We start from the raw sequence: 22,702 nt of genomic DNA on the forward strand, positions 1-22,702 counted from the left end.
GTCTGATATGGGGAGCCAAAAGCGGACAGTATTGTGTCATTGGATGGTGATGGTTACATTGAAAGTCATAGTTATGGCAAGATGATATAAAGTATGCTTTATTTTTTTTTCGTTAAGGAAAATTTTCTAGTTTTTGAATTTCGAGGACGAAATTCTTTTAAGGGGGGAAGATTGTAATACCCCAGTTTTTTTAAAAAATTTATTAATTGGTTTTTTTTTTTTTTTTTTTTTTTTTTTTTTTTAAAAAAAAAAAAAAAAAACAACAACAACAACAACTTGCACGGCAAGTTGATTCATCCTTTTAAAATTTTCCTCTTATCTCTCTCTTTCTTGGTCTTCTTTCTTCTTCCTTCTTCGTTACTTTTTCTTTCTTCTTTTCCTATACTTCCTGAGCACGCACTGAAACAGAGAGAGAGAGAGAGAGAGATCAGAGAGATGTTAAGAGAGAGATGAGAGTCTGAGCGAGAGAGGAGAGACAGGATCAGAGGAAGGAGAAAACCCGATCCACCATGGATCCTGTGGATCCGAGAGCTGGGACCCGGAGAAAGAGGTAGTCGGAGAGGGAGAGAACCGGTGAGCTCGTGACCCGGGGGAGGCTGATCCTCCGGTGGGTGACGCCGGCGACGCGATTCTCGGTGGATCGCCTTGCAAGACCCGTGATCATGATCCAAACCAAGAGAACCCGTGTGACCCGATTTTCTGTGGCGATTTCCGGCGACCAGAAACCAAAATCCGGCGATTCCAGAAGCGGTTTCTGGCGATCCCGTGACCGTGTGTGCGTAAAACCAGGAAGACCCATCAAACCGGTGCAACCCGAGACCAACAAAGGAAGAAAACCCGATTTTTCTGGCAACTTCATGACTTGATTTTCCGGTAGATTTCTAAGAAACTTCCTAAACTAAATTCTATGATTTAATTTGATTAAATCAGTTGTTAGTTGGTTTCCTTGTTGATCGGATTACAGATGATTTTTGATATGAATGTTATTTGGTTTCGTTATTGAAATATAGTATGGATTTGGTGATTTGTGGATGACTTTACTGTTGAAGGCCGATTGGGTTGCTGATTTATTAGGAGTTTGAAGTCTAAATATGATAATGGATTGATTTCTTGTGTCTTTCTTTTACCCGTGTGAGTGTTGATTTCCTATGGGTTTTAGGTAGGTTGATTTCATGGAGATATTTATGGGTTATTTTGATGCTGTTTGGTGGGTGTTCTTGAGGTATTATTACTGATGGCAGGTTGATGAGTTGATTTTATTTTCTTTTTGTTTTGTTTAATGTTTGAAGGGGTATTGTGTGATTTTGGAATATATATTTTACAGTTGGTTTGGAAGGTAAAAGGCAGTAAATTATTTTAATTAAATGAATGAGTTTTTGATTAGTTAAGGGGTTTTGAATTATGGATTTGGTGATTGAGAACTTTTGTGGTTATGATTTTTCTAGATGGTCTTGTTGGAGAATTTCTAAGAAAACTTTTGAGTAGTAGTTGATGTTGGCAGTGAGGGTGTTGAGTTGTGCTTTGAATTGGGTTAGCATTATAAGCTTTGATAGTTGTCTTGATGATATGTGAAATAAGGAGTTTGGTTGTCTTATTTTGGATATATACATTTTGTGGTCTATAGGGATTGGCTATTGAGTTGGAGGAATTTTTATAGCACTTTTTGGATTGAATTTTTAATTGAGGGTTAACATATTCAAACAAATGTGTTACTTGTGATTCCTAGAGTTGAGTATTGACTATAGCTTTAGGTTTGATTATGAGCTTAGTTATTGTGAGCTATTTATTAATAATATCTTATATCTACAGGGAAATTTGGGTAGAGATTTTGTATTAATAGGAAGTATTTGAAGAGTTATGATTGCTTGTTATGAAGGATATTTATATAGGATATTTTAATTTAAGTCTTAAAACTGAAATATCAGAACGCTCCTCTAAATTCATCCTTATGTTTTATTTAGGTAGAAGCTCGACCCTGACGCTAATGGCAAGTCCAGGTAAGGGGATACAACACCGAAAAACCCCCAACAAGATTTTATTATAAATATTTTGAAAAAGTGTTGGGGAATTTTACAAAGCGTTGCTCATGTGATTTTTAATGCCAAGCTTTATTACTCATATGATATTGTTTAAGACTTTTGAGCATAAATCACAGTTTTGGTTAAGAGCATTTTTTTAAGAATTATGATTTATGCATAATTACAGATATGATCAAAAGCATTTCAAAGTTATGAATTATGCATACTTACAATGATGAAAAGAGAGCATTTGAAAGTATATGACTCTATTCATGAATTCAGTTTTGAAAGAAAAGAGATTCTAAAGTTAAATTCTGCACATGACTACAGTTATGAAAGCGGCTCTTACAGTTTTGAAATAAAGTATACAGATAAAGCAGAGCCTACAGTACTACAGAAAAACGTTCATGTGCAGTAATTGTTTAACCCTGAGGCACTATTACAGTTAGGATTGGTACCCATAGGGTAGCATGGCAAGCATACCATAAGTTGGTGTGTGCTACCAGCCGAGGTTGGCCTTCACCTAGGGAAGATCCTCAACTCGGAACGGCTCTCCCTTGTGACGACAGGCTGAGTCCATAGGTCTGTGTGACAAAAGCCAACGTGCTCCGCTCACGGGTAACAGCGGTTTAGAGTCTGTAAAGGGTTAAACCACAGATAAAGGTTTAAAGAGAAAACTGATAAAAAGAATTTGTTGAATCATTAAAAAAATCTATTTAATTGTTCATCTTATTAATCTGCATAAATTGTCATTCTTATATCATTATTAATATTCTTCAAATTCTATTTAATTGTTCATATGTTATGCCACTTGTCCTAAAACAATACATTTCATTTTATCAATCATGCTTTAATATGTGTTTTCTTATAAAACATAAACAGCCTAGCATAACACTTCTCAGACAATTTTCATAACTTGAATCTCCAACTTATACTCAATTTAAAATCACATATCATATTCATACTTTTAAACATCATCGTAAATTTTAATATACTCAAAAACACTTAATTCATCTAAAATAAATTAAAATCAACATACTATTGGTTTAGGTTATAAATCAATTTACATTATGCAATTCATCATATGTGAAAATAATTCTTATCAGTGAGTAGAATAAATCTGTCATTATGCATGACTAAAGATTATGGCATAAAGGGTTATAACATGTTTTATTCCCCTGGTGTTGTATTTTCCTTACTGAGTTGTCGAACTCACCCCTTTTTCCTCCACCCCTTTCCAGATGACAACAGTAAGACGAAGTCTTTTCCTTGTAAGGGCGTAGACCTCGCTGAAAGCGATAGTTCGTGATGAACCGGCCAAACCCTAGTATTATATAGTATGTTTTGTTCTTTTTGGAGTTCATGATCTTGTAAAGAATTATTAATAGAAAGGTTTAATAAAATAGGAGATTTAAATTTATATGTTGTAAATGCACGCTTCCATTTATATGATTTTAGTACTCAAACTCACGTTTTCCTTATATCCCAAAACGGGGGCGTGACATAGAGTTTCTAACTTCGACAATTTCTAAGTGTTCTTTTTTCGTGTTTTACATAATTACTCACTTAAATAGTCTAATTCATTTTTTTAACACCTAATTTATATCTTGGGCATTACATCCATCCCTCCTTATAAGAATTTCATCATTGAAATTTAAATTATAAATTCCTAAACAAGTTCACAATTATGATTTAAATCTAAACAAAACACATTAAAATAGTATGGTAAAGTAATAATACCTTAGTTTACTAAAACAAGTGTGGGTATTGATCTCCCATGAGGCTTCTTCTACGCCATGTTTTCTCCATAGAACTTTGACAATTGTAATGGTCTTGGTTCTCAATTGTTGGTCCTTGTAATCCAACACTTGCATGGGGAGCTCTTCATATGTCAAGTTTTCTTGAATATCAAGAAGTTCGCAGATAATAACATGTAATGGATCATGAACACACTTCCTTAAATGAGAAACGTGGAATGCATCATGAATACCCACCAAATTAGGAGGCAATTCGACCTTGTACGCTAGAGAACATACTTTGGACTAAACTTGCCCTTATTGCCAAAACACATTACGCCCTTCATACCTTGAGATACACAAAGTCACCAACTTTGAGCTCAAGCTTGCAGCGATACTTTTCTATGTAACTCTTCTGTCGACTTTGGGCGGTGTGCATTCGGTTTCGGATAAGCGTGACCTTCTCTCTTATGTCTTGTATCGTTTCTAGGCCTAACAATTTCCTTCTGCCAACTTTGAAAAATGAAATTGACTTCTAAAATAAATATCAAGTGTGTGCAAAAAGTGTTAACAAAAATAAATAATGCGAAAAATAAACAACACAAGAATTTTTGTTAACAAAGTGGAAACTCAAGATGAAAAAAACCACTCTGGGGCAGCCAAACTCAGGATATCCACTATTCAGAAGACAAAGCTAGATACAAAGCAATAACACTCACATACCCCTGATGCAGTGGTCGTACCTTGATCTCTAACGTGTAACCCAACACGAACGCTTTCCAACCAGGTCTCCTACCTGAAGGGGTCTTCAATGAAATCCTTTGCCTCAGGGTCGACCTAAGATAGACTTCAGTTGTAGCGCAGTAACAACACACTTGCAATGGCTTCAGAGGAAACTTAATCAGCTCAACAATATCTCAAAATAACTTCTCTGAGCACTTGTGGAATTCAATACCGAATTCTTGCAATTCTTAATGCCTAGGGGCCTCTATTTATAGGCTAAGGTACAGAATGGGCGACTGCAGTGATATATGTGGGTGCTGTCCGGACGGTGGACATAGGCCGTCCGGACGGACAACTGTGCGACAGATTTTTTCGAAAATTTCGCTGAGAAATCTTTCCTGTTTAAGAGCCGCATCCGGACAGTGAGGCACTATTGTCCGGACGGTCGCACGTCTGCTGCAAGTAATTTCCTTATAAGGCTTCGCGCATCCAGACCACGAGGGATGAACTTCCGGACGGCTAATCTTCAACACGCAATTTCCATATCTGCTATGTGCGCGTCCGGACCATAATAGGCAGTTGTCCGAACGGTTGAAGTCAAATCCGCAATTTCCTTAACTGTTGAACGCGTGTCCAAACCAAGGCTGATTGACGTCTGGACGGTGATAATTGAATTACGATTCTTGCCTTATGTATGAGTGCATCTGGACGGGAGTCCACTTCGTCCAGACGGTTGAAGCAATCTTCCCTTAAATTGAACTTTGAAAGAATTTGAAGTTGATCGATCACTGAGAGGCGTCCGGACGGGCTGCTGAGACGTCCAGACGGATGCAAGCTGGAACAGTAGCTTCTCGAAACAGTGAAGGTCTGGACGGAGATACACGTCGTTCGGACGGATGATACTTGGCTATCTGGCGTCCGGACGGTATGGCATGTTCCGTACGAAGCCATTCCAATAGTTGTTTGAAAACTATTCTTATAAGCAAATTCGACTAGAAGCAAGTACCGTATCTAATTACCCTTGAAGTCCAACACGCACAACCTAAGCATGTCTACACTACGCAATCACATTGAAGTTAGCTTACTAATGTGAGAGTGAAAAAGGTGCCATGTAAACAAACATAAGTCATATAAACAAAATCCTATTAGAGTTTTCATATTTTAAGTCTTTGTTATAAGCTTTTAGAATACTTATGCTTTGGTGTCACGTTTAGACTCTAACACAACTCTAGACTCTACTCCCCTAGTGACTGTCAGAGCTATCTACTTTGATACTATAAACTATGACTACCCATTGTAATTTTCTTTTATACAAAACAGATCATCACAGTGACATGATATTTAGCCATGAACCAATATAACATAAACACATATCATAACATATACCTAACACATCAGAGATAATACACATAGTAACAAAAACTAATTCATTAACTAAAAAGCATAATTTCAACACCAGAGCCATTGAATTGTCTATCTGTTTAAGGCTTAACCAAATAATGTTTATATCAAAAGAATGACTATACAAAAATGTCATATCCGACACACGCCATATATATCTAAAGTCTATACAAAGTATAGGCTATCCACAAGTCCAACACATACAACCATCGTGAAAAGCTTTAGTCTTAGTATCCCAAATGCAATGCCACAAGTAGGGCTGGCAATTTTGACACGACCCGATAATTCGACACGAACATGACACGATACGAAATTAATGGGTTTGGGTTTACCTTAAACGGGTTTGGGTCATAAACGGGTCGACCCGTTTATCTTGGCTTGGTGACTCGTGTCGTGACCCACTAGACATGATTATTGTTTTATATATATATATATATATATATATATATATATATATATATATATATATATATATATATATATATATATATAATTTTTAATTTATTAATTTATTATTATTAGCTGAACAGTAAAAAGTAAAAACACAAAAAAAACCCTATCATCTTTTCTTCTTCACGCCGCCCCCTGCTCTTCTTTCTTCTTCTTCCATTTTCTTCTTCACGCCTCCCCCCTCCTCTTATTTCTTCTTCTTCCATTTTCTTCTTCCTCTCCCCGTCTCTCTGCTACGTTAAGAATCTGTCGCGCCACGTCGGCGAGCTTGGGCTCGGAGAAGGTCCCGTGGGTCTTAAGCAGCGAGTCCAGGGTGCCAACGTTCATGTACTCCATGAGAATCGCGATGTCCCCTGACGGTTTCTCGAAGGTGCCGTGGCAGCGAACCACGTGGGGGGAGTCGGTGAGGTGGAGGATCTCCATCTCCCGGCGGACCTGGCGGCTGACATCGATCTTGGATTCATATCATAATTTTTCCTTTCAATGGCGTTCAACTTGCATCTGCTAAGGCTGCTCAACATAGGCTATAAAACGTGGGGTTTGGACTAGCGTACGTTTTGGGGACATGAGGCGCGCATTATCTAGTATGTACTATATGTAGATTTTACTCCTAGTATATAGTATATTCTTCTTCTTTCTGCTTCTGAGCCGATGTCACTAGAAACTTCTTGTTGAGATGTTTTCATCTAAAACCATAGATCCTACATGCTTGCCACATTCTGCAATGCTTTCCACTTAATGCCGGACTCATGATAATTTGGCATAGAGTTTTATTAGGAGTCAACTAATCAATGGTGGTGCAATAATTCATTTATTCGTGCATACTGCATATAGTTTTAGAGTCAGGATGAGCTAAACGGGTTAAACGGGTCGTGTTGACCCTTTATGACCCGATATGATAAACGGGTCGTGTCGGATCGTGTCGACCCGATATGACCCGTTATACTAAACGGGTTTAACGGGTCGTGTCGGGTGACCCGTGAAATAGCCGTGTCGTGTCTGGGTCTAGCCTAAACGGGTCACGGATCTTAACTGGTCGTAAACGGGTCGTGTCGGGTACCCGTTTTGTCAGCCCTAGCCACAAGGTTCTCATCTCTGCAATACCTGCAGCGATCGTGGTGGTTGCCACGTTTGCATAAATGGATTAATGAGTCCACAATTTCAGTAGTATAAAACTCACTATGTTAAATATATATATATATCATGCGACTCAGCTATACTTATATACAAGCTTTTCAAGTCTTTGGGAAATACAAGCATATGAATACATCTAAACAATAAACAAATAACATCATATCTCAACTATACTTGTAGACAAGCTTTCCAAACACTTGGGAAATACAAGCAAACTAATACATCTAAGCATAATATCGCATATAAATCATCATATGCAATCTAACTATAATGATATACATATGTTCTGTTCTATTCAAACTCATAGGCATATAGGTACGTCTAGCATAAAATTCAACATAAATCATTCTATGTAGAGGTGTTAGATGAGCTCAGCCACTCATGAATTCGACTCGATTCGGCTCGGATAAATTCGATTCAGTCTCGGTTTGAATAATAAATGAGTCGTTTGTGAACACAATAATTTACTCAAATATTAAATAAGATATACTCGTATAAACTTGACTCGACTCGGATAAAGTTCGTGTGCTTGGCTTGTATAAGTTCGACTTGACTCGTTTGACTCGAATCGTTAGCTTGCTCGTGTGTGTGTGTGTGTATAAAATAAATTTTTATATAATATTTATTAATGTATATAAATATGTTTTATAAATATAAGAGGTTACTTTTCTTTTCTATTTTTTTTTTTTAAAAAAAAAATATGGGTGTATAAGTAATGCCTAACATGCATGACTCATGAACGCACACGTGGAAAACCTTATGACACAAGGCTAACATGGGCAACAAACAAATTATAAGAGTGAAGAGTGAAGATGCAACACACAGGTAGGGTAGAAAGTCATAGAGGCTAGAAGCATAGCTGTCAATGATGAGTGACAATGCTCAATGACCAAAGTCCTTCACACGTTACCTTCTTGTTTTTCCTCTGCCCAAGAACCATCTTAGCCTCTCCACTCATTCCAACTTCCAAGAACCATCTCAGCCATTAAAAATTCTCAATCTCCACTATCCAACTCTATTAACCCTATGATAATCTTCAAACTTCTAAGGCATTCTCAATCCTTCTTTCAACGCTCCTTCTCTACCATAAGTCCATAACCTCTTTCATTTTAAAAAACAACGAAGAACTATGTTTCTTTGTTTGTCAAGATATAGTAACAAATTACTCATTTTCACCGTCGATGGCCGCTACTTGTTGTGTGTGGGAGTGCAAGAGACATGGAACAGTGAAGTGAGTTGCAGATGTGTTGTCGTGTGAGAAGAGAAATGGGTGTAAAGGGGGAGCAACGGGTCGCAATGGGAAGTGGCTACTACCATCGGCCCACTGGTGGGGTAGCCACTGTTTATTTTACTATTTTTTTAGTTAAAATATTATAAAATTTCAATCGAGCTCGAACCGCTCGGGCTCGATTAAAGGCTCTGCTTGTTAAGCTAGCCGAGTTCGAGTCAAGCTCGAACTTGGCTAGGCTTTTAACAAGCCGAATTCGAACGTACTTTTAAAATTCGGCTTGAGCTCGACTCGAGCTCAAGCTCTTAAGTTATGTATTCTAGCCGAGTCTGGCAGCCTTAAGCTCGGCTCGAATACAGCCCTAATTCTATGCATTCCAGCTATAACGACATATATATGCTTTGTTCCATTCATACATTTATACATATTGGTACATCTAGTCATGAAAACATCATAAATCATAAATCATGTCATACATCATGCCATGCTTGCCTCATCCGTTTTCTTTGTGTTGTTGATGACACCAATGGGACTTTCACCTAATTGGTCTTACATTTGATCAGCTGCCGATGGGACTTTAACCATATGGTCTTACGTTGTATTGTGCCAATAGGACTTCAAACCAAACGGTCTTGTTGTTGAGGCTAATGGGATTCTCACCCATGATTGGTCTTACACATGAGTGGCTGATGGGACTTCAACCCAAACGGTCTTATGTTTAGCGTTTATGATTTCGTTCTATGCTATGCTCATCTCATCATTTCACATATTCATGATGCTCATGCTATCATGCACATATGCATCAGATCCTTCTCATTTCATTTTCAAACATGTCATAAAATCGATAAATCTTACCACAATTTTTAATTTCCATAACATACTTAAGAACTCATAAATCATCATCAAATCATGTCTCAACATAATTCAAAATATTGAAAGCATTCATAATTCATATATTATTCCAAAATATCATCGACTCGAGTTATCACATGTTGGGTTTTTAATATTGGCAAATTCGGTGTCAACACTTTTTTTGTTTTGTTCCAGAAAGGAAAGAGCCAAGTGAGAAGAATATTACAGAATATTATTCAAAAAAGGAAAGAGCCGAATGAAAAGAATATTGCAGAATATTAATCAATAAATGAAAGAGCCAAAGAAGAAGAATATTGCAGAATATTAATCAAGAAAGGAAAGAGTTGAGTAAGGAAATATTGCAGAATATTTATCAAGAAAAGGAAAGAGCTGTGATTTGGAAAATATTCTATATAATTATTTGTCTCTAAATTTTTGGATTTTCAGCAACAATATATTCTGGAAAATATGTCTGGACACCATCGCCTAGAAATTCGTTCATGACTTGTTTTAGGATTTCCAGAACCTATTTAAAAGGGCTTCTAGACAGTGTTTCTTTAAGGAATTCAATGTTCTAAGAGAAGATTATTTAGGCTTAAATAGATTTATGTATTTCTCTTAGAGTGTTTCTTTTGTATTTGTTGTTCGACTGTTCAACCATTGAAGTCTAACTGGAGAGGAGTTCTAGTAAATAGATCAATAGAAGAATTCTCCAGAGGGATCTGGGAAAGAGGCAGACAAGTAGACGCTTGTTAGAATTCAAGAGAGTAGCTATTGTAAAGGATTGTGAGTACGAACTTATTTTAATTTACTATTTATTTTGATAATTGATTTTCTGGGTTTGGTTGCTCCGGAACAGTTTTCTCTTTGATGCAAAGAGTTTCCACTTTATAACCAAATATATGTGTTATTTACTTTAACTGCTTTATATATTTGGTTAATTGTTTGGTTGAGGTTGCTTAGGAGCCCAAATTTATTTTTCATCACATATGTAACGTTTTAAGATTTCACAAAACATTAAAAGTAATATATTTTCTTAGTTAATTAAATACTTACATTGGCTGCTTGACTATCGGCTATGAAGTAATTCTTTACGTAAGTCACACAATGTACCACAATATAATACATTGCAAGTGCATATTAAAACTAGTCCCACACTATTTCTAACTCTAAATTCCACTTAGGTTCCTGATTTTCCCAAAAGCAATAACTCATGAAAACCCATAAAATTTCAATGGTTCCAATTAACAACTCAACAATTACAAATACTAATCCGTATGAAAATCTTAGGTTTAGAAACAAATTATCAATTCACAACACTTAAGAAAATTTAGGGTTTTGGGTCTTATCTTAATTTTTCACCAAAGATATAACCCAATACTTGAAAATCATTTAGGATACCTCTAAACACGGAATACCTAGAAAAATTTGAGAAATTAAATTTAAACTCCCAAAGGTAAATCACAAATACAAGAAAAGTTAGGATTTTCGAATTTACTTCAAACTAATCGGTGAAAATAATGATTTTACACTGAGAATCAAGTTTCCGGCATCGGATTCCCATTTGGAGGCTTCAAAATGCTGAAATACAGGGTTTAGTATCAAATCGAGAGAGAGAGAGAGAGAGAGAGAGAGAGAGAGACAGAGACAGAGAGAGAGAGAGACAGAGAGACAGAGAGACAGAGAGACAGAGAGAGAGAGAGAGAGAGAGAGAGAGAGAGAGAGAGAGAGAGAGAGAGAGAGAGAGAGAAATCATGTGGAATAAGAGAGGAGGAGAGAAAATGAGCTGGAGGAACTTGTCTAAAAACATAAATCTCAACTTGTCTGGATACGCCTGTGTGATACACGCATCCAACACTCTCAAGTCGTACTGTCTGGACGCTTAAATGTCTTGCCCAGACACGCATGAAGAAATGAACTCTCAGCCAAATTTGTTCGAATACAAAATTGTCCTGTTTGGACACACTTTGAACTATGACTGTCAGTAAGATCTGTTCGCTAGTCATTTGGACATTGCTCTATTGCCTGGCTCGTTTGGACACGACAAGTGCCTCGTTCGGACACCCAGCCCAAAATTTCTAACTTTACTAGTTTCTAAGTGTTCTTTTTTTGCATTTTTTTTTAATTATTCACTTAATTAGTTTAATTCATGTTTTTACCACTTAATTAATATTTTGAACTTTACAGTTGACATAGAGTCTAACCCTCTGGTTGAAGAAGACTTTTTTTTTTTTTTTTCTTAAACTTTTTTTAGGTTTTATTTTTAATAAAATAATAAAAATATTATTTTAAGCAAAAATGTTGGTGTGACACCAACAATTTACAGTAAACTTGGATGGCAAACTCACGGAGTGATTTATTGCGAATAATTGAAAATTCAAATATCTAATTTTTAAAATTAAAAAGTGAGAAAGTGAAATCAAATATCGTGTTTACTCAAGGATTTATCTTATATTTACCCTTTAATTTTTTTAAAGATTTGTTAATATTGACATCATGTAGATCATAAGATGCATCGACTTTAAATTTTAACTTAATAAAAAAACAAAAACTTTAAATTTTAATAAAAAGGTAAAAATAATATCAATTTCAAATGACGACAGAATCCTTGTCCTTGAAAACCACAATGTTTGTCACAATTAATGGAGTCAAAACGGCAACGTTTCTCCACCTGTTAACCACAAGGGAATTGTGGAACTCGGAATTTGATCCGACTCATCGACCAAAAACCGGAGCAACGGAAGGCGAAGAGGTCTCCTGATGTATCATCCTACTAGAGGTGGCGTTCGCGGTGGGCGAGATCGTAAGCTCTCTTTCTCTCTCTCTCTCTCTGTGGCGCTCTCTGTATTGTTTTAAGGGTTTTGTGGCGCTCAAATTTAGCTACATATTCTCTTCACGCATAATCCGTTACCCGATGTAATTTGATTTCATAGAATTATCTTTCCCGAGAGTTTGGGAAATTGTGGTATTATTGCCTTAGTAATTTTGAACGAACCCTAGTTTTCTCATTCGCTTAAGCGAAGAAACCCAGAAATCGTGGATGTAAAAGAATTAAATATGTTGGTTGATTATAAGTGAAGGCTTAGGAAATTTTGTTTTAGTTTTTACTAACGGTAAGTGGAACTATGAGATGATGGGTTTTGATTGGGTAATTGACGGCACAGTGATGTTTGGTTGCTTGATATGGGACAGGTAATAGGATGAACTCTTTTGCTTCAAGTAGTAGAGCATTTTACTGCAATTCCGGTGATTGAATTGGGTCTCTTGTGTGACGCATTGCTATCTTTGATGATGAGCTTAATAGATTGCTTCACATTGGACATGGGGTTTGGATGGCATATAAGCATAGTGATATAAATGGATTGATTGAAGACAATGGATTTAAAGACATAACACTTGGGAAAAAATTATATGTCAAAATTTTATGGAGAAACTATGAAAAATAATATATAAGCTTTACATGAAATTGTTATATTATTTACTTACAATTATATATTTATCAATGAATTCATTAACATGTGCTAACTATATCATATTCTAATTTCTCAAAAATTGTCCTATCTTCGAATTTGGTTTGTATCGCATTGTTGCCTCATGTCGTCTTTGGTGCTTTTTGGAATTTGATGTCATGAAATAGATATATTACTAAACCTAGTTGTATAATTGCAATTGTATTAACAAAGATATGCCAACCTCTTGAAGGTCATACTGCAATGCATCTAGCATTGTGATGAGTCTGATGACTAGTATCTCTTGCTGGGAATGACTTAGTGAACCCAGAGCCAACGATTAAGTGGAAAAGCATAATGAGTCTAATGGTGAAATCATGCTTGAAAGGAATGCAAATCAATCAAGATCTAAGTAGTTGTTTTGACTTATTGCATGCAGTATCCGAGCCTTGCCCATTTAAAGAATTTGGAGTGGGTGTGTTTCCTCTTAGTCACACCTTGACCAATCTCAGATCAGCTTGAACTCATATTGCCCACATCTGTTGATAATTGCTCTCGTTTTTATAGGCTGTTTATAAGTTGTGCTTGTGTTTAGTTTTGTAATTGGTTAGCTTTTTTTTTTTTTTTGTAATTATTTGGGAAATGCCTCCTAGTATCCATAGCTCTTCAAGTTCTTTTGGAAATACACATATGGTCATGGTACATTGCCTAGATAATATTTTGATAAGCATAATGTTTTTTGATAAATAATGTCATATCATTAAAAAGCGCAGAGGAGCACAACCGTTGATAAGCATAATTGATCACCTTGAGGGTTTTGCTTTAGATTTGGTGACTTGGTAAGCAATTAATGCATATGATTCTTCTGGAAAAGTGCATAGATATTGTTGAAATCCTCTTAAATGAATTGAAACCAACAATCTATCAGATGGATTTCTATTTTCTCTAATTGGCATTACTATCAAACATAGTTTTGGTAGGATGTCACCTTGATGTTGCCCAAAGTAGTTGATAGGTAGTTTATGCGAGTATCTACATGATTGTTAAACATAGTTCTGTTCTTACTCTTTTTTTTTTTTTCTTTTTTTTTTCCTTTCAGAATTTCTCATTTGAATCTTTCTGTTAATTTTTGGTGCTTTGCTTGTAATGTACAGAATTTAGTTGGGAGGATGTAAAAGCTGATAAACATAGAGAGAACTACCTTGGTCACAGTATCAAGGCTCCTGTGGGAAGATGGCAGAAAGGTAACAATTTCTCATTACTTCGACTTGATTGTCTTAGCATGATATATCCAGAGTATCAACAGAAACAACCACTTTGATTACTTCTCTGAAAAAATATTTTAGACGCCACTAGCCCTTGGTTGTGTTCTACATCGCATTTTACAGGGTATTATTTATTTATATTTACAGTTCTTTGTAAAATCTATATTATGTATGGTAAACTTTCACCACAGATTCAATATAAGGTGCCATGTTTTATGTTTTATTTTATTTTATTTTATTTTTTATGATATTGTGTAAGTTCATGAGACTAAAACAGGAGTTAACTCTAAGTTGGAAGTTTGAAGGGATAAAAAAGTTTTTGATAAGCAATAAACCAATCTCATTGAAAGCGTAAGGTGCCCCTTAGTACACTGGAGTATACAAATAAAGACATCAAAGCTAAAAGACAAAGGGTACACAGGCTGTAGTCTAAAGGTACAACGTATGGTAGAAAGAGGATAAAATCTCCTCCAAGGGCATTTCCAAATCCTCAAAGTTTTTATTGTTCATTTCTCTCCAAATGCACCAAAAGAGACAAAAATGCGCCATTTTCCACACTGCAGCACTCCTCGACCTTCCAGAGGACTACCAACAAGCAAGCAAGTCGATAACCCTTTTGGGCATAATCCAGGACAACCCAAGACGATTGAAGAGAGAACTTCACAAAGCAGAAGCCACGACGCAGTGAAGAAGAAGATGATCTACTGACTCACCAGTCTTCTTACACCTGTAGCATCTGTCTATAACGATAACATGCTGCTTCCTGAGATTATCTAGGATAAGAATCTTGCCAAGAGCCGCTGACCACGCAAAATAAAGCTGCCCTTGAAGGGGTGTGAGTGCACCACACTTTTCTAGGTGAAGCAGCTACCTTCAGAAGAGGCCAAAGAGCAACAAAAGGATTTGATCTTGAAAAAACCTTTTTTGGAGGGGACCCACCACAACTTGTCTTCTCTGTCAATTCCCACTCTAACTGAATGCAGCGTATGGAGAAAAGAAGCAAAAGCATCCATCTCCTAATCGTGTGCCTCTCTAGTAAAGCTCACGTTCCACTGATTAGCATTGCCCAAAAACTCTAATTTGTCTGCAACATAGGTATCCTGAGCTTGAGCAATACCAAATAGGGTTGGGAAAGATACCTTAAGGGCTATGCCTCCACACCACAAAACATGCCAAAAGCTGATCATGGATCCGTCGCCCACAACAACTGTAGTAAAGCTAGAGAAAGAGTCCCAACCTTTTCTAATGAACTTCCACACCCCCACCCCAAAGGCTCCTACTGGCTTAGAAGAACACCACCCACCCCAAGAACTGCCGTATTTGGAGAGAAAGAGCAATATTTGATGTTCAATAGATACCAAAGAGCAATCACTTTAGGTATCTTCAATTGATAATTCATAAAGATGGGAAGATTCAAGAGGATGTGGGTCATAGAATAAGAGTGGGGTGGATGGAATATAGAAATGCTTCTAAAGCATTATGTGGCTGTAGAATATATTAAGTTGAAGAAAATTCCTATAGTACTGGTACATAATTTTTAGCTATTAAGAAGCAATATGTTCACAAAATGAGCATAATCAAAATGAGAATGTTGAGTTGTATTTGTAAATCATGGAATAGTATCTGGTGATTAAAGGCTCATTTGAGGGTTGTGTTTTTTGTGTGGACAGTAGCCTTAGGGAAAATTTTGACACATGATAATCTATGAAAGAGGAATGTTGTGATGGTTGAGTGGTGCTATCTGTGTAAGAAGAGTGGGGAGTCCATTGATCACCTAATGCTTCACTGTGACGTCGCCAGAGAACTATGGAGCTATCTTCTTACTCTGTTTGGAGTAGAGCAGGTTATGCCGAGACGAGTCTTGTTGTATAGTTGGGGCGGTTGGGTTGGGTGTGGTACGGTTAAGGAAATCTGGCGGTTGGCTCTGTTGTGTTTAATGTGGTGTCTTTGGCGTGAGAGGAATGTTCAGCATTTTGAAGACGTAGAGACATCGATAATAGATTTGAGGAAGCTTATGCTTAACATGTTACATCTCTGGATAGCGGAACATCTTAGTTTGATTGTTTCTACTTTTGCAGATTTTTTTGAATTTATGTTCTTATCTTTCTTCCCTATTAGGAGCTCTTTTTTATACTTTCTGTATACTAGAGTTGCGCCCCTTTGCACTTTATTGATGATATGGAATTACATATAAAAAAAAAAATTGTATTTGTAAAAATAATGGAGAAATATAAGGAAAGGAATGAAACCATTGGCTCAAAAGTATTGAGATGGTTTGGTAATTATGAATGTATTCAGAATGTTGGCTTGTATGAAGAAAAAATGAGAGAGAATACCTTGAGATGGTTTGGTTATGTGCAATGGAGACCGGTTAATGCACCAGCAAGAAAAGGTGATTAACTCAAGTTGACAGAGTGAAAAGAGGTAGAGGGAGGCCTAGAATAGCATGGGGGGAACTAGTAGAGAGTGATATATTATATTGGGAGCCAACGAAGAATATTGATTTGGATAGGATATTGGAAAAAATATGTGGGTGACCATAATCAGTTGGCCAGGATTCATAAGACCTACCCCAATTTATTTGGATGAAGGCTTAATTGATTTGAGTTGAGGTTTCTCACTAATTCTATCAGAATTACTGCTATTCTTTTTTTCTTTTTTCTTTTTGGATGAATAATTCCTACTATTCTGAATGACTACGCCCATGGCTGACCAATACGTGGCTTGTGCACTTGTGTATGCTATTTGTATGTGATATTTACATATATATATTTTTTTGATAAGTAATATTTACATATATATATGTGTGTGTGTGTGTTAGTTATACATGTACAAGTTACTTGTACATACATGTATTATTACTTTGAACTGATCCCATTTTAGTGGGCTCTTGAGAGGGGGGTGTTTTGGATAGTTTTGTACATTTCAACAATTTTTTTGCATGAAGTGGTTGCTTCAATATCATAAATGTATACATGCATTTAGGTGCTATGTAAGTACATTCACAAATGTTCAAACAAGAGTATGGGTTGATCAACTGTTTTATGGGATGGCCTAGGTGAAGAGATCAAAAATCACCTGGTGAGTTGTTCAAAGGTGTGTACGCTGATCTGAGGGAGGGTTGGGGATTAGGAACCTTTTGAGGTTCAATCATGCTTTCTTAGTTAAATGACTTTTGGTGATATGGGCTTAAGAGAGAGGCTTGGTGGAGAGTGGTGGTTGACTCTAAATATGGAAGTTCATGGAGAGGGTGGTATTCTAGTGAGCCTATTGGGGGCATTTAGGGTGGGTTTATGGAAGAATATTAGGAGGGGTTGGGGGAAGTTTTGTAGTCACACTAGATTTGAAAAGTGGGTGATGGCTCTAAGGTTAGATTCTGAAAGGATCTTTGGTGTGGGGATATGGCCCTTAAGGATGCCTTTCCAGTTTTATTTGGTATTCCTCGTGCAAAGGATGCTCCTATTGAGGCTCACATGGATTTTTCTGAAGGCGCTATTCAGTGGGATGTGAGCTTTGCTAGAGCGGCTCAGGATTGGAGTTGGATGCCTTTTCCTCATTCTACAGGTTGTTATATTTAGCAAGAATGAGATGGGAAGAAGACAGGTTGTGGTGGGTTCTTCCAAAAAAGGGTTCTTTGGTGTTAAATCCTTCTAAAGTGTCATGGGTTGTCATGATGGTTTCCGTTTCCCTTGGAAGAGTGTTTGGAGGACTAAGATTCCGTTGATGGTGGCCTTTTTTGTGTGCTCGGTGGCCTTAGGGAAGATTTTACCTTGGACAATCTTCGGAAGTGGGACGTCATTTTAGTTGATTGGTGTGTTATGTGTAAAAAGAATGGGGAGTCTGTGGACCACCACCTTCTTCATTGTGAGGTTGATTGTGTCATTTGGAATGTCTTTTTCAAATGATCCAAGTTGTCTTGGGTTATGCCTAAATGAGTAGTCGATTTGTTTGCTTGTTGGTGGACTGCCGACAACACTCGGAGTGCTGCTCTTTGAAAGATGGTGCCTTTTTTGGTGTCTATAGAGAGAAATGAATGATTAGTGTTTTGAGGACCGTAAGAGGACTTTAGACGAGCTGAAATATTTATTTTTCAACAATTTGTATCTTTGGACAGCTGCTTATGTTTCTCCTTTAGTGATTAGTTATCATGATTTTTTTGTTCTTTTTGCCCATATAACCTAAGTGGCTTCTCTTGTATACTTCCTGTGTACATGGGGGGTGCTACTGTTTTTCATGATATCTCAATTAATTATCTCAGTTAAGGAAGCGTGTGCTTAACATGCTATATCTTTGGATAGCGTCCGGTCTTTACCACCTAGGTGTTTCTACTTTTGTAGACTTTCTAAATTTATTAGTTGTTCCTCCCGTTTAGGGGCACTCTTGTATACTTCCCATGTATTAGGGTTGCGCCTATTTGCGCTTTTTTATTGAATTTGAAATTACTTATATAAAAAAAAAAAATTAATTAACAACAAAGGAAAAAAAAAAAAAAAATTGCTTTATCTGGTAAGGCATAGTGTTTTATTTCCATTCATTTTCATGAAATTTTGAAGATGCTTTTCTTTCTTCAGAAACTTTTTCTTTTTCTTTCCTTTTTTTATTGGTAAGTACGAAAGTGCTGGAGTTGGACTCCAGTGCCAGTGATATTTATCGGGATCCTAAGATCTTATTTGAACATCGTTGCAAACCTCCTTAGCTTCCTTCAATAGTTCTGTTTATGAATATTTCTAGGTCAGTCTAGTCATTTGATTGGCGGAATGTTTTGGCATGCAGCTTGAAAAAGAGTGTTGCTATGATAAGGATCTCTTGGTAAGATGCATCTTTTTATCAACCTGTGTGAGGTCTCAGTCCTTTACCCCAATCATGTGTTGGTGGTACTGTTATGGAGGATCCCTAAGGACAGCTTTTTATTACACTCAACCTTAAATTCTTTTGTCTCATCAATTTTATGTGTCAGAGATGTTTTCCTGTATACTAGGATCCATAAGTGATGAACTTTGAAGAGCTATGTGATATTTTCAAGGAATATCTCTAGATATATCTTCTGGTTATTGTGTCTATGATGGTTCAGTAATTATGTAAGATCAATTGCATTTTGTAGCTTATATGGTAGATGTTAAATTACCACTTATTCCAAAAGCTTAAGCTGATAGGAATAGATAAATTTAATCATTTAATCAACACTCTAACAGTAGACATTCTAGAGACTCGTGAATGGCCTAGTAAGGGATAATCTCTAGTTATGGTCAAAATAGATAGGTGCTAAACTTTTGCTTCTTTGTTTGATTGTTTGGCTATTTTAAAAGTCCATCTCTCGAAACATTGATAGAGGGTAGTACACTTAGCATTTTCCCCAGTTTTGGCTGCGTAATTGAGAGTTCTTGAAGTTTTTTCAGTATGAGGCTGATGGCTTGATTTGAAATGGTTCTCTGATTGTATAGCAATAGCAAAGTGGTTTTGATGCTGAAATCAGTACAAGCTTTGTTTCTGGATTTTTAGAAATATAGCTTTATGTTATCTTTCATGCCCTCATAGACAAATTCTAGGTTCTTATTGCTCCTTTTGATGATGCAACAGGGAAAGATCTACACTGGTATACCAGGGACAAAAAATCTCGGGATTCAGAGATGGAGGCTGCAAAAGAAGAAATAAAAAGAATAAAGGAAGAGGAGGAGCAGGCCATGAGGGAGGCTCTAGGCTTAGCTCCTAAGCGTGCTAGCCGACCTCAAGGTAATCGGCTTGATAAGCATGAGTTTTCTGAACTTGTGAAGCGAAGCTCTACTGCAGAGGACTTGGGTGCAGGGCATGCTGAAGCTGCTCAGGTTCAGGGTCTTGGTTTCTCAAGGTATCCCGTCTGAAGACAAAAATAAATAAATAAATAAAAAGAAAAAGTGGGTTAGGTTCTGCTGATATGCCATTCTTCCAATTTATTTATATGTTTAGATTTTTCATGATGCATACCAGACTTACAAACTTTTTTGGAGAAAGTTTTTAAAATATTCTGCACGTACAAGTAGTGATGGATGCCATCCTTTTTTTTTCCCCTGGCAGTTGTGAGGGTTAGTGATGACAGGTTTATTACGTGGCTGACTTAAACTGGTTGGGCAAGGTATAACATGCCATATGCTTGAACAGCCAGACAAGCTTGTCAAGGGATACTGTGCCTTTTGAGCCAACTATCCCTTTCCCGGCCCTATATGATAAAGAATATAAGAAGTACCCACTCAAGTGACTTAAATCATCATTAGGTTGTATATTTAAATCTTTGTCCTACGTTACCTTGATCTAGTATTCAATTAGTCTGTAAATGGTTATTTCTAGTGTGATAGCTTTGTAATTCTTTAGCAACAGGAATTGCATGGGCCTCTTTTCGTGCATGGATCAGCCAGATTTTAGCTTCTGTTCTCTATTTTTGGTTGGTTGGGTGGGTGGGTGGTTGGGGGATAGAAGTAATGCTTCTCATCTTTTGAATGTGGTTCCTGAAATATGCTCACGTGTCTTTTGAACAGTATTAGTTCGATTGCTCATCATCATGCTTATGCTGCCTGTTAAATGCACACTTCCAGTTCTTGCATCTGCGTCTTTGTGTTTGCACCCTCCTAGAGAAGAAACATGACTTGTAATACTATTGGTTAAGTTCTGTCGGAGTATTCTATGCTTAATTTGTTTCAAAGTAAATGATTTTCTTGCACATTACATATGATAAAAGACTGAATTTTTATGGCCCATTAGGTAAATCACATTACATATTTTATAAAAAATAAAAATAAAAAACCCAAGAGAATGATGTCTACGATGGAGAACTTGCAATTTATTATCAGTGTTGGATGTTCGAGGGCTGACAGTTCAAGAAAAACAAATTTGAAATAGTTCTAGAGAAAAATAGGGCACCGTCAGAAAGTTAAGGATACACCATACTAAATTCGTTTTCCACATTAATTTTCATTTTTATTGTTCTTGATTTAGAGAATGGTTTGCATATCTACTACCAAATGGAACCTTTCCCCCTGTATCTTATTGGTAGGGAACGTGGAGCATCCTAACCTATCAAGATTTGCCATCAATTAATACTAAAGACAGTATCGCTTTAAGGATAACTTCTAACTGAATTTTCATTTTCTAATTTAGACCTAATGGATATCCTACTGATTTGGTTACGCAAAAGTTATATCATAGTAGCTGTCTACTTCCTATTTTCTTTGACCTGACGTACTGTCATGGACTAAATATTTTGGACTTGGATAGGGATATATCAAGCATTAGAATAAATAACTGAACTAATGCTATCAGGGGCATTCAGAAAAGATGTTCAGAATTATTTTTTTTATTCATTTCTTGGTGTTACAGTTGCTCTTTCTAATACTTGAAAAGACTAAGACTGACAAACATTTGACATCTTACCCTGTTAACTCTAACTTGGTAGCTTTTACTATTTTTTGGTTCCCTCATTTTAATTTTATGGAGGCTCATTGAATGTAAATGTTAGTCTTGACGCCAACCCTTGTACAGACAATGATACACTGCCTTCTATTTCTTTTCTTTTTCCCCTTTTCTCCCTTATGCTAATTCTTTTTATGTACTGCAGGGCGCCCCGCCCTTGGGAAGAAACAAGTTCTCTTCAACCCACTCTGAAGGATGTTTCACCTGAAGCAGAAAAGGAGGTTGTGCCTGATCTGTCACCTAGAAATCCTCAACAAGAGGAATCTGAGGATGAAAGTAATAGAAAGAAAAGGAGGCGTGAAGAGAAGAAAAAAGAGAAGCATGAAAGGCGTGAGAAACGGCGTTCTCGTGATTCGGAGGACAGGAGGAAACCCAGGAAAGACAAGGAGAAAAGGAGGCATGACTCTGACTCTGACTAATATGTTTATAAAAATCTGAAGTCGTGTTTCGCGGTAGATTTTATTATTATTTTTTTTTTCTGGAATTAAATTTGATGTACTCTATGTAATTCCAAATAAGGATTATATGTTTGCATTTATGCTGTTGATGGATGGACAGACATAGCCCAGAAAGATTAAATGGTATGGTCTGGTATGGGTCACTGGTATTTTATACCTTTAAGCCTGTTAGGCACAATGGGGAATCTCCATACTCAGGTTAGGAGCACTGGCAAGAATGATATACTAGGAGATATTGATGCTGTGAATAGGAATCTAGTTCAATGAAGGGGGAGTTGTTGGGCCAGAATGTGAATTGTTGAGTCTAGCAAGATTAATGGAAATGAAGATGAAACACATCGGTCCTATATTGAGAATAGATAAATAATTTGTATAGAGTGAGTGATTTATAAGAGATAATCATAAGTGTTAAGTCTTACATTGCCTAATTATTAGGTGAAATTGAGTTTTATAAGGAATTTTAGAGAAGTTTCAAATTGACTAATTATTTTGAGGTGATAGCGCAAATCTGGTTAGCATTTTTCTATTGGTCGTTAGAAGATGCGGAT

At 36.7% G+C, this 22,702-nt stretch overlaps 1 protein-coding gene and 1 long non-coding RNA gene across 2 annotated transcripts; both read left to right on the top strand.

Moving 5' to 3' along the window:
• The first annotated feature begins 736 nt into the window (after positions 1-736).
• Positions 737-3,451, top strand: LOC133878777 (uncharacterized). Its single transcript, XR_009901981.1, has 3 exons — positions 737-873; positions 1,962-1,997; positions 3,260-3,451. It is a non-coding gene; the product is annotated as an uncharacterized LOC133878777 (long non-coding RNA).
• Positions 3,452-12,181: 8,730 nt separating this feature from the next.
• On the top strand, positions 12,182-22,232 carry LOC133878886 (uncharacterized). The gene is made up of 4 exons (XM_062317448.1): positions 12,182-12,345; positions 14,146-14,235; positions 19,834-20,101; positions 21,842-22,232. The coding sequence occupies exons 1-4, from the start codon at positions 12,303-12,305 to the stop codon at positions 22,113-22,115; spliced, it is 675 nt and encodes a 224-aa protein (XP_062173432.1). The 5' UTR covers positions 12,182-12,302; the 3' UTR covers positions 22,116-22,232.
• Positions 22,233-22,702: the final 470 nt, after the last annotated feature.

The sequence above is a fragment of the Alnus glutinosa genome, chromosome 10 (genome assembly GCF_958979055.1).
Source record: "Alnus glutinosa chromosome 10, dhAlnGlut1.1, whole genome shotgun sequence".
Taxonomy (NCBI): Eukaryota; Viridiplantae; Streptophyta; class Magnoliopsida; order Fagales; family Betulaceae; genus Alnus; species Alnus glutinosa.

Bases quoted from the DNA above. Each gene is read 5' to 3' on its own strand.
- LOC133878886 (XM_062317448.1), top strand. From the start codon at position 12,303: ATGTATCATCCTACTAGAGGTGGCGTTCGCGGTGGGCGAGATC. The intron at 12,346-14,145 runs GTAAGCTCTCTT...TGTAATGTACAG, and splicing joins CGTTCGCGGTGGGCGAGATC to AATTTAGTTGGGAGGATGTA. The intron at 14,236-19,833 runs GTAACAATTTCT...ATGATGCAACAG, and splicing joins TGTGGGAAGATGGCAGAAAG to GGAAAGATCTACACTGGTAT.